The 15,929-nt window shown below is 35.2% G+C and overlaps 1 protein-coding gene across 1 annotated transcript in view; it reads left to right on the forward strand.

Moving 5' to 3' along the window:
* The window catches only part of LOC136029910 (adhesion G protein-coupled receptor L3-like), a 127,196-nt gene that overhangs the window by 106,478 nt on the left and 4,789 nt on the right, over positions 1–15,929 (forward strand). Inside the window, exon 14 of the mRNA XM_065708421.1 lies at positions 8,700–8,985. Within this exon, the coding sequence (XP_065564493.1) occupies positions 8,700–8,985 (286 nt within the window). The remainder of the gene's footprint in view (positions 1–8,699; positions 8,986–15,929) is intronic.

The following is a 15,929-nucleotide window of genomic DNA, read 5'->3' on the forward strand; positions in this document are numbered from 1 at the left end:
ATCAACTGAAAAAGATACATCATGCCGCATTGGGCAGGCCTCCGGTACATTCAACAGACTGAAACCGATATGGAGGTCGCAGAATTTCTCCCTCCGACTCAAGCTTCGTCTATTCAATAGCAACGTCATCCCCGTCCTGTTATATGCTTCCGAAACCTGGTATCTGAATAACACGCAAGAAAGGCGAATTCTAGCTTTCGAGAATACATGTCTCCGGAGAATACTAAACATCCATTGGTCACAAAAAATCTCTAATGAGAAGGTGAGATGGATAACCGGACAACCCATAGTGACACATGTCATTAGGACACGTCGGTGGAGATACTTGGGGCATGTACTTCGTATGGACGATTTCCGGATTCCGAAAGCGACGTTCCAGAGGCAACCAGAAGGAAGAAGAAGAAGAGGCAGGCCGCGCAATACACTGCGGTGCACCTATCAGACGGACCTGCGAAACATAAATGCTTCCCTTCAACCGGCGTGGGAAGATGTCCTTGCTGCGGCGCACATGAGGGATGACTGGCGGCTTCTCGTTGATGCCCTGGGCGCCTCTGGAGGCACAGGAGGATCTAAGGTCTAAGGTCTAATGAAAGCATATTTCTGGCATACCAATCCCCTGCAGATAAAAGTGTGTTATTAAGATTATGAAAGAGTATGGATAAATCAGCATGGGATTCAAAAATAACAACATCATCTGCTAACCTTACAATTTTACAAAGTGGTAATACTTCAGGCAAATCATTTATAAATAGAAGGAATAAGGTCGGTCGAAGGACAGACCCTTGAGGGACCCCACAACTTGTCAAAAAACTTTCCGAACGGATACCATGAATTCTATCCTGACATTCAAGTTTCCTATCCGTAAGATAAGTTTTAAAAAAATTTAAATATTTTGAAGGAAAACCATATTTTTGAAGTTTCACTAACAACAGACGATGGTCGACTGTGTCAAAGGCCTTGGCGACATCAAGAAATACCACCAACGCATGCTGACCACTGTCAATTGCATCATTTATCTCAAGAAGAAGTTGATGAGTTGCCAACTCCGTTGATTTTCCTTTAATGAAACCAAACCTAGAAGGATGAAAAATATTTTTACCAATTAAATAATTATGGAGCTGATGGTTCGCTATCTTTTCCAAAAGTTTACTAAACACTGATAAAAGTAATATACCTCTATAATTTGAAGGATCACTAGTAATTCCGCCTTTATGTAGTGCAATAACATTAGCTTTCTTCAACAAATCGGGAAAAACTCCATGGACAAATGACAAATTATATATGTGTGAAAGTAATGGGGCAACATCAGTAGCTACCTGCTTTACTGTTCGAGTAGAAAAACCAAATTCATCAGACGAAGAACTATTTTTAAGCTTCATGATAATTTTTTTCACATGTTGGGGCGTTGTTTCGGAAAAATCAAAAGGGTTTTCACAATGGAGAAAAAAATAAAATCCGATGTAAGCTTTTTTCCTACTGAACTAAAATAGTCTCCCAATATATTCAAAATTTCTTTACGGTCAGTTACCTTCCATCCATCAACTTCTAGGCAATCAACGCTAGATTGAAATTTATGGCTAGGTTGAATTCTTTCATTAATCAATTGCCAAATGTTTTTCATATCTGACGTATTCTGAATAAAGTTAACTTTATAACATGTTCTCTTTGCATATCTAACAATCGAATTTAACATATTTGTATATGCTCTATATTCTTCAAAAGAGGCATCACTTGCAATTTTTAAATACCTCTTAAATTTTATATTCTTATTCTTAATTGAAATCAAGCTTATTCTTAACAGAAAAAAGTATGTTATCAATCAGTGTAGCTGCAGTAGTTGGGACACTATTTTGTAACACTAGTTGGGAGAGAAACGCTGGGAAAAAATCAGCACACAGCATAATATTCAAAAATTCCTTATGAGTACTAAGATCTAAATTCAACAAATCAAAATTAAAGTCCCCTGATACAATAACTGTTTTTTTTACTCGCTGAATTTAAAAGAACCGACTCAAAAACCTCAAAAAAACTTTTTGGGTTACTCGATGGAGGTCTATATACTGAACCAAATATAAACGAATCACCACTCGTGGGGTTAATTTCCACAAATAGCGTTTCACATAAACCCTCTTTCCAAATTGATATATCCTCTATTACACTAAAAGACCAATCCTGGCGAATACAGACCACCTGCCGACCTCGTGCATTCAATTTTCTACTGCGAGATACGCTTTTCATCATAGGAACCTCGAACATAGACGTAGGTGAAGAATTAGACAAAAACGTTTCACATATGGCCACAATATCTTTTGGACTAGATGATAGCAAAAACTTGAGTTCATTTTGTAAACCTTGAGCATTAACAAAAAGCACTGAGACCGGGAATTTACATCTGTCGGGCTCACAATCTAAAGTGCCTTCTGAAGAAAAATCACAGTCGGGTAAATTTTTAGCATAAGGTACATCTTTATCACCACCAATAGACGTATTCGAAATCGCATTTAATTTTAAACGGGAATCTAAAAAAGTCTGGAAGCGGTTCATACTACACAGTCACAAGGGAAACAAGAAACCGCCATTTATTTAGGATATCGACGGCTAGCGAAATCATGGATTTCAACTACATCACTAATCAATTTACACGGAATATTTTGCGAGATATCTTAAAGATCGTTTTAAGATCGTTAGCTATATTTTAACGGTAATCAAAATCGCATTTAATTTTAAACGGGAATCCAAAAAAGTCTGGAAGCGGTTCATACTACACAGTCACAAGGAAAACAAGAAACCACCATTTATTTAGGATATCGACGGCTCATTAGCGAAATCATGGATTTCAACTACATCACTAATCGATTTACACGAAATATTTTGCGAGATATCTCAAAGATCGTTTTAAGATCGTTAGCTATATTTTAACGGTAATCAAAATCGCATTTAATTTTAAACGGGAATCCAAAAAAGTCTGGAAGCGGTTCATACTACACAGTCACAAGGAAAACAAGAAACCACCATTTATTTAGGATATCGACGGCTCATTAGCGAAATCATGGATTTCAACTACATCACTAATCGATTTACACGAAATATTTTGCGAGATATCTCAAAGATCGTTTTAAGATCGTTAGCTATATTTTAACGGTAATCAAAATCGCATTTAATTTTAAACGGGAATCCAAAAAAGTCTGGAAGCGGTTCATACTACACAGTCACAAGGAAAACAAGAAACCGCCATTTATTTAGGATATCGACGGCTAGCGAAATCATGGATTTCAACTACATCACTAATCAATTTACACGGAATATTTTGCGAGATATCTTAAAGATCGTTTTAAGATCGTTAGCTATATTTTAACGGTAAAAAAATCCCACTTATGGATAGATAAGGGAAGGCAAAAACTGGTTTATAAAACCTCTTGTTGCGAATGTCGAACTGAAAAGCAAGTTGCTTAAAATTAATTCATGTTTTCTACAGGTCAGGATACTTTAGAAAATTAAAAACAATTTCATTATGGTGAAAATTAAATAATAAAAAAAAGTTTTTTCAACTGAAAGGATGTAGCAACATTAAAACGTAAAACGAACAGAAATTACTACGTATATTAGGCGGGGCTGGCCCCCTCGTCAATACCTTGCTCTTTACGCTAAAGTTCGAATTTTATTCCAGTTCTTTAAGAATGATCCCTGAATCACAAATACCGTTTAACTAGAATAAATAGCTCTTTTGAAAGTTCTTAAAAAAAATTAGCGTAAAGAGCGAGGTATTGAAGAAGGGGTGAACCCCCTCACGTAATAATTTCTGTCTTTTTTAAGTTTTAATGTTGCTCCTTGCGTTCAGATGAAAAAACCTTTTTATTATTTGATTTCCGATAGTTTTTTAAATAATGCTGGGAAATAAGCTGGGTGCCCTTCCCCCGTGCTAAATCCCTCCATGGAAATATCTTCCCACGTACCTCGCTCCCCCTAAACCCCTCCCCTCCCCCACCTGAACTAACCAGGAAAATACCCCCCTAGAAACGTCTGTGTACTTTCCAATAACCAATATTATATGTAAACTTTGGGCAAAGTTTGTAACTTGCAGCCCTCCCTCTTGGGACTGTGGGGGATCAAGTCATCCTCGAAGACATAGGTATTAGATTCTTTTACTATGCTGAACGAAAAGGCTATCTCAAAATTTTTATCAGGTGACTCTGGGAAAACATTGAGCATGGGAGAGGACCTAGTTGCCCTCCAATTTTTTGTTCACTTATAAAAGGTATCAAAAATTGTAATCTCCGTTCGAATGAGTGCTCTTGCGATATCCCAGGACCACTGAGTCGATACGATCACCCTTGAGAAAAAAAGCAAATAAACAAACATTCGTGATCTTTCTTCTGGCAAAAAATAAATACAAAATTCCACATTTCTGTAGATAAGAGCCTAAGACCTCTACAATAAGGCTCTCCGATACGCTGAATTTGATGATATGATGTTCATTAAGGTTTTATGACGTCTAGGGGGTGTTTCCTCTTATTTTCGAGAATAAGGCAAATTTTTTCAGGTTCGTAATTTTGATGGGTTTGAATAAACTTGATGATGCTCATATATTCGAAATCAGCATATAAATCCAATTCTTCTTGATGGATCTATTGGTATCCAAATTCCTTTTTTTTTAAGTTTAGGTTACTATTAAACTGGGTCGCATCTTACTTACGGTTTGTTACAACGAACTGTTTGATAGCGAGGAGTACTTCTAGGAGCGAAAAATTGCACCTCTATTGAATATAAAGCATCACCATCGCCATCAAGCATTTGGCCCCTTTTTCAGCGTACCTTGGACTGTTACATACTTATGATTTCAAGTACTTTAATGTGTGGGGAGGGTAAAGAAGGACCGACCAGGTCAACGTGCCCTAGCCTAGATAAATTGAGAAGACCTAAGGCTAACCTAAGTAAACCCCTAGCTAGCCTCTCAGCCTAACCTAGACCCGATTTTTGTAGCATGGATTTTGGCTTGACATGACTCTTGGAAACAAGAAATAGATCAAATACCACTTACAAGGAAATTTCAGGTTTCACCGTATTAAGATTTTCTGAAGCTAACCTAGGGATACTTTATGTAAAATGGATTTTGACTTAACTTGATTCTTGAAAACAAAAAATTAGATTATTTACCACTTACTGAGGAATTTCACCTTTATCCTTGTGAAATTACAGATTAATTATAACAGTTTTATCAAATTTTCTTAAAATCTAATACTTTTATAATGAAGTTGCCAGATGCTGCAGTTTCTGTTGCTCTTTTGTTTTAATTCCTATATTCTTATGTTAAATTTCCAAAGATCCAGCTCTTATAAGTTCCCCATTCCTTTTTTTCCCGTGGAAAATGTGAAAGATTCTGCGTAAAGATATCATTTGATCTCCTCGTATAGTTTATGGTTTACGGTTTTAAGTCCTAACTACTGATAGAAAGCAATGATGCAAAATTTTATCTCTTTTCAGTTTAAACAAAATGTAATATAAAAATTTCGTACAACCGGATAGAGGCCATTCAGTTGGTAAATAAAGTTGAATCTCAACTATAGAAAAACAGCACAACTTTTGGGATTGACAAATTATAAGACTGGGTACTATTACTATGTGTCTGTTTCAAAGTAGTCCCCCTTCTGAAAAACCCCACACAAAATCCAACAGTGTTTTCATTTTTGGAAATATTCCTGAAAATTACCTTCTGTATGGGTGCAAAGAGCTCTCTGTTTATTAGCTTGAATGCCAATTGAATCCAATCTCTTCTCTTTAAATGAAAGTTTTAATTTTTAAACAAATAGGAGTCAATTATAGAAAGATAGCAGAACTTTTAGTGTGCTTTGAAATCTGTAAGGCTGGGCACTATTACGATAAAATTACTTCAAATATTCTCTTGCCGAATAAACAAATAAAACATAACAATGTTTCCGCTTTTAGAAACATTCCTGAAAATTTTCTTCAGTTTGGACAGCTTTCTGCTCAAAAAAGCTGAGACAGCTTTCTGCTCAGATTTTCTGCTCAAATTTTCAGCTTTCTGCTCAAATTTTCTTCAGTTTGGACAGTTTTCTGCTCAAAAAAGCTGAGACAGCTTTCTGCTCAATTTGGAAAGCTTTCAGTTCAGCTTTCTGCGTGTTAGCATAGATGCTAGTTGAGTCAATTTTCAAAATAGCAATTTTAATTCGGACGCAGATAGGAGTCAGCAGGGTTTAAATCAGGAGAAGTGAAGGGTTACAGAGGCGCAAGAATATTAAATTTGGCAAAAAAAAACCTGAGGTGAGAAAACACGGTTCGAGGGTGCATTTTCTTGGTAAATGATACAATCCTTCTCTTTCCAGAAGGCAGGCTATTTTTGCCGAACGTTTTCTTCCAGACACTGAAGACTGTTTGTTTAGTATACATGTAGAGTATTCCTGTATCCACTTTTTTAGAGTTCCCATGATTTTCGGTAAATTTTCTACCTCCTAAAGGTAAATTCATGATCCAAGCTCCCCATGGAATTGAAGAAACCACCAACAATGTCTTAATACTCAACTGACTTTCTGTCACTTTCTCCTCTCATAGTGAATACGGTTTCTTCCTCTGAGAAGAATGACTTCACTCAAACCCTGTTCCTGGGTCAATTCGAACACCCATGATTCATCACCTTTTATTGCCTTAGCTGCGTCCACATAGCTCGATAGAATAATTCTTGGAACACTTCAAGTCAGTGATATTTCTGCTCGTCTAAACTTCACGCACGCTCTGCGCATGTTAAAATCATTAGATATAAGTAACAAAAACGCATAGGCACTTAAATTCAGGTGTTCAGGTCTAAAGCTTAAGTTTGACTACAGTATATTTCCAACTTTGACACTAAATTTCCAACTTTTTGACGAGGAAGGCCTGCCAAACTGCTGGTCATCATCAGATAATTCGTGGCTGTCTTTAAATCAGTTAAAACAGGCAAATAAAAATAATCAGAAATTTATCTCCAAAATCTGTTATTTAGATTTCATGAGTTTTCAAATCAGATTTCTCAGACTTAAAGCAAACTTTCACACGAACATGCTGTTCCAGTTGTACTGCTGATAATCCGCCAAGAAGCACACATACACCCGGACCCAACAGGCTGCCCTGTTGCATTGAAAAAAGATATCCCGGTTCTTGTTTTAATACGTATCAAAGAAACAAAAATTAATTTCTTCCAGGTGAACGGACAATTATATCTACTCGTCTTAGCATTGGACCCATTTATCTCAAAACTTTTCATTCACAATATACAGATTTCTCACTTTGAAACATTAAAACTGTATGACTGCAGAGGAATAACGTACAAACTTCCCTAGGGAACATCAGCCTTAAGTATTTTATTGGATTAAAAATTCAACTTTTATTTCCGGTTTTTTTCTAAGCAATAGCCATGCAAATCTATAGTTGGATTTTTTTTTTTTAACTACACAAACTGCTGCGGTATAGACAATCCGGTGGGAAAGTAGAATTTTAGAAACTAAGTCTTTATTGTCGCTAGTAAGTATCAATGGCTGCTCTTCTCTTAAATTCAGGAAGATATTATCATGTCATCGATTTTATTTATTGGTTTTCAAGGGGTGCGAGGCTGCTACCCCGACTTTAGAGGCCTTTTGGTCCCGAAATCAGCAAGGTGCTGACCTGAGTTTAGATCCAAATAAGCACTGATTTGGAGCCGAAGGCCCAACTTTATTGAGAACTGTCTTCACCAATCTTGATTATCTAATCGCATTTTTCCGCTGCAAATCTGCTCCATATGCTTCCATAGTCTCTGCTAAGTTTCGTTCCAATCACTGTTTTTTGGCAACGCTGTACAACACTGTTGCCCTCTCCAAAATCCTTAACATTGTACCCTTCTGGAATATTCTTAAAAATACTGATAATTTAAAAGTCCACTCCACTTTCTTCCTTTTCGCAAAATACCTACTGAGATATCCAATTTGGACACACAATTCAAAGCTCATCAATAGCCTTTACATAGCAGATTCTATTTGGCCAGCTTATGGTGAAAAACAGCCAAAAGATAACAAGACTTGCTTGGAGCCGATTTCTTGAAATTTAGTGACGTTGTCAACGCTGTACAGTGAAATTTTTGCTTTTGCTGCTTCGTCATTTTCTTTTGGCATTAAGACGGGTTTTAATAAATAGTAACAATAATAATAACACCATAAGCGTAAGTCAGAAAAGGAGGCCAAGAACCCCGCCGATTTTATAGCCGGTTCTTTCATTTGTTTTCTAGTTTTAACTTTTAAGTAAACTTTCTAGTAACTTTCTAGTAACTTTTAACTTTTTTTAAGTAACTTTCTAGTAAGTAATTTGAAAGGCTTTTGAGGCACTATGGTTGCTTACAAGTAGTCCTTCTGCATTGGTTTTCATCATTATCTAGTCCTACATTGTGTAAAATGCAAAATTATATTTCGGATAGGGGGAGAGATACAACTTTTGAAAAGTCTTTAGAATAGGTGAATTATGTATGAATTACAATAAAAGTCGTAAAAATAGCGATATTTGTTTGGGAATGGGTACAGATTCAAAGTTTACTGCACTTGTGTACGTAGCAGTGTGCTCATTGGAGGGGTTGAAAAAATAAATAGATAGTTCAAAGAATTTCATACATCGGGAGAAGAGAGTACGAAATCAATCTCTGTTTACGTCATCATTGTGAACTACAAGTTTTTCTTTTTAAGGACTATACACAGCAACCAATTCAAGCCTATGATAAGCTCACAGAAGATCAAATATCTCCCCCTGCTCTGCTACGCAGTCGCTTTGGTGGCCCAGAGCGTCAAAAAGCTGGAGTTTTCCAACCTGAAGTGCAGCTTTATTCTGAACAAATAGATTTGTCGTCTACGAAAAATTTAATACCCAGGGTATCACTAAGACCTCGTCAAAGTAATGCCTATTCGACTGAAGGTATGCAAAATAGACCGTTAAGTGATGGAGGGCATGCAACTAAAGGGAAAGAAAACTTCGGTAAGGGCTCTTATACATACTTATAGGACTGCTTGTAATATACATTTTGACGAAGTGGAACTTTCAGTCTTTTGTCATTGCTTTTATTTAGGGCTTTATTTGCTTTGTTTAAAATTTATTTTTTTTATTTAATAAAGGTTTATTTATTCAGTTATTTTACTTTTTGTTTTTTTGTTAAAAAGTAAATTTTAGTCAAAAATATATTTCTTTCAAAGTTCAGAGGCCACTATCCCATATAGTGCAACCAAAACAGTATTTTCAGTTCTTTTTATCATTTAAAAAGGTGGTTCAATCCTGCCTTCTAGGGCTATAATGAGAGAAATATTGGTATGGGTTGGACACGTTCTGATGATGAATGATGACAGATTGCCCAAGATCGTCCTTTTTGGCCTGTCATATAAGGCTAAATGAAAAGCTTCTCGTCCCCAAACAGTTTGTGAGGATGTCGCAAGACAGATTTAAAGGGAATGGGAATTCCTTGAGAGGGCGTAAAGAGGGGGGCTTTGAATAAGTCAAGATGGAGGAAGAATGTGTGTAGTGGCGTTGACCTCAGGCGACACGGTGCCGCAATGGGTTATTAGTAGAAGATTTGGGAGTAGTTTATCATTTGGCAGAAATCCAAGTTCAAATTAGGACCTTATGCATACATGATACTATTCTTTTGATTCAGTAACTAACCTGAACTCATCTTACCAGAATCATCATAAGAAGCGCTTTCCCTAATTCTGTAAAGACTTGAGAATCTAAGTAATCTATTTTGGGATGGAAAATAGATTTGGTTTGTTTTGAAGAATATTAACCTAGAAAAACAAATGCTGTTTAAAAGGACTTGATTTAAATTATAAGTTTATTTTTCACAAATTTATTTATCTCTGTGTATCTTTTCAAAACATCCAACACCAGGGCTGTCGAAATTGTTTGGTTGTAAGGTTTATGGCGCCGATTAGAATATGTGATTTGCATTTGTTGTTCTATTTTTTTTTAATTTAGTGAATTTTTGCCACCCCCTTTGGCAAGATTTTATTTCTGGGTATAGCTCTCTCTCTCTTTCTTTCTTTCTCCCTCACGCTCTGTGTCAAGTTAGGTTAAGGAAATTTTTTGAATGAGGTCAAGCATCAATTCAGCTTGTGTTCCGAAAAAGACAATTCTGTAGCTTCTAATGGCTCTTGGCAGAACACCGAAATCAAAATGCTATATTTAGAAAAGAATCAAATTCTACACAGTTAAAAACTGCAAGCGGTGACGTGACAGCGTTTTCTGATGTCTATTTGAAGTTTTTGCTCAAGAATCTCTTTGAAACTCCATCTAGCATGTTATTAACATGCACTATGGTTTCGTATACTCAATTACTTATATATATGTATTAACTAGCACTGACATTGTTGGAATGAATTAGGGATATAAAATAATAGAATGGATATGGAATGAATATAATGTGATATATAATATATATATTATATATATTATATATATATATATTATATTATATATATTATATTATATATATATATATTATATATATTATATATATATATAATATATATAATATGGAATGAATAGGGATTATAAGAATTCTAATAAGTTTAAACTTCCACAAAGGATAATTTTTTTAATTATATTTTCGATATGTTATTTTATTCGCTCAAAACTACATAGTGTGAAATCATTTGTATCTTTGCTGCTTTAATATGATTATATGATATTGTTGAATATGGTTACTTTTGAAATGGTGCTGGCCCGTGAAGGAAAAATCTTTGCTCAAAATCTTAACCCCGCAATTACACTTAACCATGATGATCAGACTATAAGAAAAATGTAAGTAAGTAAGATTTTAACCCTGCTTTTTTGTATCTTTTTTTAAGGGGAGGGGTAGTTCTCCTGGTACTATTATAGCTGTGAATATGATCACTTACTTGTAAAGTTTGTGGTGTCGAAGAGAAATATGAAATATGATTTTTTACTGTATCAGTGTGTGTAGTTAACAACCCACCTGGACATGTTTTTACTCCTCCATGTAGTCGCTGAATTATTGCCGTTATTCTTTGCTTTTGTTTTTTGATTGCAATAAAGAATGTTCATCCGTTCTTTCATTAAATAATAATATTACAAGAAGTATTGAAAAAAAGGGATATTTTGCCATTCTTTTTTAGTATTCATATTACAACGAATTTATTTTTCAATACAACTTCAATCAAGGTTGAAAAAATCTCTTACCGATGGTTCCATCCTTTTAGACCACTTTTGAAGAAATCTAGATACTCCTTTGTAAGTCATCTTTTGTTTCGTGTTTAGCATCATCGGAATTTTTTAAATAGTTTTTCCCTCAACTGTTCTCTGAGTTTTGATAATCAACAGATTTCAGATGGGACTAGGTCTGAGTTATAAGGATGATAAGACAGTAATTCTCGCAAAATTCTCTCAGGATTGTTTCGTAACGCATGAAGAATGTGCTAGGGCGTAGTCGTAACAGGAGGTTATTCCGTGATGGAGCTTCACTAGACGTTTTCATCTGATTCCGCTCTCATTTTTTTTTAAATTTCTGCTTCGTAGGGTCCTATGAAAGTCCTTCGACCTTTTAATTTATACAAGTACAACCCGTTCAAAGGTCTAAAAATGGCAGGCACTACCTTGTTGACAGAAATTTTACGTAATTTTGTAGTCCTCGTAAAAACCGATTGCTAAAGACAACTAAAGAGCAATTTAATGAAGCTAATGATAGAAATACGCATTTAGACTTAAATGTTTTGTCTTGAGCCGCAAATTGAGTTTTAAGTTTGACTTTATTTATTATTGATTTCGATTAATAGTTTATTGGGCTACGAGAGATATAATTATTCCCTTGAGACTTCTATAGGAAGTAGAAGTCCTCCTCTTAATATTTTCTCCTACGATGGATAAACATGAACAAGATTCTGAAATGCTGATTTGCCATACTTTACGACGAACACCCGATATATATATATATATATATATATATGTATATATATATATATATATCTATATATATAAAAATAAGTTGTCTGTCTGTAGATGTGTGGATGGATGTGTGGATGGATGTGTCAGGTGACGTCACCTGAAAAAACTGGATCAGGTGACGTCAAAACTGAAAAAACTAAAAAAGGCAAAAACTACAAAAAAAACTAAAACCTAATAAAAAAAATAAAAAAGCTAAAAAACTAAAAAAACTATAAAGGTAAAAACCAATAAAAAACTAAAAAAAAAAGTGAAAAAACTAAAAAAAGGCAAAAACTACAAAAAAAAACTAAAAACTAATAAAAAAAGTAAAAAAGCTAAAAAACTAAAAAAACTAAAAAAACTAAAAAAAGGTAAAAAACTAAAAAAAATAAAAAATAAAAAAAATAAAAAATAAAAAAAAACTAAAAAAAAGGAAAAAACTGAAAAATAAGCTAAAATAAAGGTAAAAACCAATAAAAAACTAAAAAAAAAGGAAAAAACTAATAAATGACGACACTCAAAGAGAAAGCGACCAGGACATGTACACCGGGATACAAATGACGACCGGGACACAGGGAATATAAATAACGACCGGGACACAGGGACACAACTACAACGGGGACACCGGGGGAAACAGGGGGATATAAATGACGACCGGGACAAAAAAACTAAAAAGAAATAAAAACTAAAAACTAATAAAAAAAACTAAAAAATCTAAAAATCTAAATAAGCTAAAAAAGAAAAAAAAAGGAAAAAAATAAAGGAGAAAAACAAAACTAAAAAACGAATGTATATACAGACCGGGACACCGGGATACAAATGATGACCGGGACCCGGGACACAGGGAATATAAATGACGACCGGGACACAGGGACACAACTACAACGGGGACACCGGGGGAAACAGGGGGATGTAAATGACGACCGGGACACCGGGACAGGGAATGGTCGATTAGCAATCACCATCAACAAAGCTCAAGGGCAATCATTAGAATCATGAGGTATAGATCTGAATACAGATTGTTTTCCCATGGACCATTATATGTTGCATGTTCAAGAGTCGGTAAACCTGACAATCTATTTATATGCAAAGACAATGGGACAGCAAAGAATGTTGTATATTCGCAAGTTTTACGTAGTTAAAACCATATATATATATATATATCTATATTCACAGGTGGGACATAGGGACACAACTACAATGGCGCGTAACTATTATGGCGCGTAACGACTTACGCGCGCGGGGGGGCTTGGGGGGGGCGCGAAGCGCCCCCACCAACTAGGTGTTGGGGTGGCGCGAAGCGCCACCCCAACAGCTAGTATATATATATATATATATATATATATATATAATGTATTAATAGGGATTTGATAGGCAAGGTCTTTCGGAGCAGTGGAAACATTTTGAAGGGGGATTTCGACTGAGGGAGAGGGGGTTAAAACAATGAATTATCTAAATTATACAAAGCAAAATCTATAGGAAGAATATTGAGCTTACACCCCCCCCTCCATATCGATAGAGATTCTTGTTTATAAGGAGAAGGAAAGCCGCGTTCTTGCTAAACAAGCAAGCTTCTTCTTTAAAGCTCTTCTTCTACACCTCAAAGGCTACTCAAAGGCTGGTGTTAGTAGTGTTACTACACCAGGTCCGGACTCTACATCCAAGGCTCTAAAGATAGGGACAATTATCCCAGAAAAACCTAATTAGCATCATATTAGCACAAAATTAGAGTATGCTCTAGCTATGAAAAACCAGATGAAAGAAAACTTGAAAAGCATGTTTCTAGTTGAACCGATTTTCTCCCTATAACAACAGCTTGTGAATAGCGTGTTACCATCAGTATTGAAACAAAACTTCAATTATGAATAGGCGAACTGTAGATAAGGCTTTTTATGTAAGTAAATTTCGAATTCATAATCAATTAGAAATATACTTGTATTACCTTATAATATTTCCTTTTATATAAATCACTATTTCCTTTTTAATTTTTATTACTGTCGAAAAACCATTAATAAACTGTTTCAGCTCAGCTGTCTCTCTTATCTAAACAACCCTGTCAGTGACATTAGAATCTTGAATTTTAATTTGTTGACTAACACAGTGGGTACACATTCTTTGCTAAACTGGATGCTTTGATTTTGTCATGAGTTATTAAAGTGGTTATAGATTCTTTAACAACAGGGGAATGGCTAGAGTTTTTAAGGTGAAATTTTCAGAAGGTTTTAGAGGAGGAACGGAGAACTGGCTTCTAAGTGTGACTACATATATTTTTTCATCTCCGATGCTTATCGATCTCTTTTCAGTGTTAATAGCTAGTGGAAATTGGAGCTACCTGACTTTGAGCATTTTCGGTTGTCCAGATTTTATTCTCCCCATTAATTTGGAGTAAACCCTGTTTATATGCTTTAAAGGTTTAGTCCTAATAGTTTAGAATTCCTGGAAGGCTTATTTTTTTATTATATTATAAGCATAATCGTTTATGAATATGCAAATTGAGTTCATGTGAAGCAGGTGCGTACCCAATATGTAAAGCAGCCTTTACAGCTGAAAACTAAACCAAACGATAACATTATGCAAATACTGTTATCTACGCTCCTTGGATAATTTACTTTGAGAAACACAAGGAATGTCTTAGTCGAGTCGCTATTATGCCGAACTCAAAAGCTAACGATAATTGGTTTGAGTCTCGCTTGGGCCTATTGTTTTGTTTGGGGTGTGGGTTTGTGACATTTTCCCGTAAGGCAATCTGAATATCCGCCTACTTTCAAATGGATAGGATATCTAGGAGAACGGCATAGGAAAACGTAGCAAGTGGTGTAATATTTTATAGGCTTAGGTCGAGAAAAATGATATGACTATTTCTACTCGTCTTAACTTAATTTTTTCATCTCCATTCTAAGAGACCTTTAATAGACAGACATCATCATCACCCCCAACAAAGAGATATAAAAATTGGTGGTTAGGAGTTATCAATCAATGCTCTTCAAATGAATTTATATCATGCGTTACGTGAGGAATTAGAGGAGGCTAGTCCCAGACAATTGGAAGCGCAAGAAGTAAGCTTGTTTAAATTTTCATAGATATGCTTTCAATATTTGGAAATTCTTCGTATTCATTTACATTTGATTCTTCTGTTATTAATCAACTATTACGGCTTTCTTTAAAGGTTTTCAATTAAAATAGCCTTGAATATCTAGTGTTAAAAAGTGGGATGTGTATTGCTCACGGCCCTCCTTCTTTCTCATAGATACACCGATAAAATTCACATTCCATTTCAAATAAAGCGGCTTACCAAAAATGCTAAGTTCACCAAATACTGACAGTCAATATTGCTATATCATAGGTGTATACATTGTGTTGAAATCAAATTATTTGGTGAATAAAGATCATTTTAATATGGTCCCTCCATTAATATATGCGGTCACCTTCATACCTACGCTGATACATGCGATTGCATTCATACCTTCATTACTAGAAATGGTCATTCCCATACCTACGTTAGTAGACAGGCATCAGGCATATGTACGCTCTCTAGACGGGCCTTAATGCATATAACCGTCCAGAAGAAAAATGGTACAAGAAAGGTACCACAGTATACCTACGTCATCCCCCTAGAGGGGGGATTTAATACATATAACCGTCCAAAAAAAAAGAAATGTTGCATGTGTGTGTATGTGTTGAAAATTTTTTATTTATTTACTGTGAATTATGTTTTAAGTGATATGAAAATATATTTTCCTGTCGTATAAAACTTTACCAATTCCAAAAAGAAAGCTTTATAACTTTTTAGTTCCAAAAAGAAAATAATTATATCATTATTGTTCTAGGTTAGCCTAGCTAAATTGTAACCGCCAACTTCGGGGTCATACAATCTTTTGAGGGCATAGAGACACCCATATTGTCATCACCAGTAAAATTCCAAGACAATCACCATATTGACTTGCCCCCCGATAACAATAAATTAGAATGTCATGATAAACTACTGAAAG

The sequence above is a fragment of the Artemia franciscana genome, chromosome 8 (assembly GCF_032884065.1).
Source record: "Artemia franciscana chromosome 8, ASM3288406v1, whole genome shotgun sequence".
In the NCBI taxonomy this organism is placed as follows: Eukaryota; Metazoa; Arthropoda; class Branchiopoda; order Anostraca; family Artemiidae; genus Artemia; species Artemia franciscana.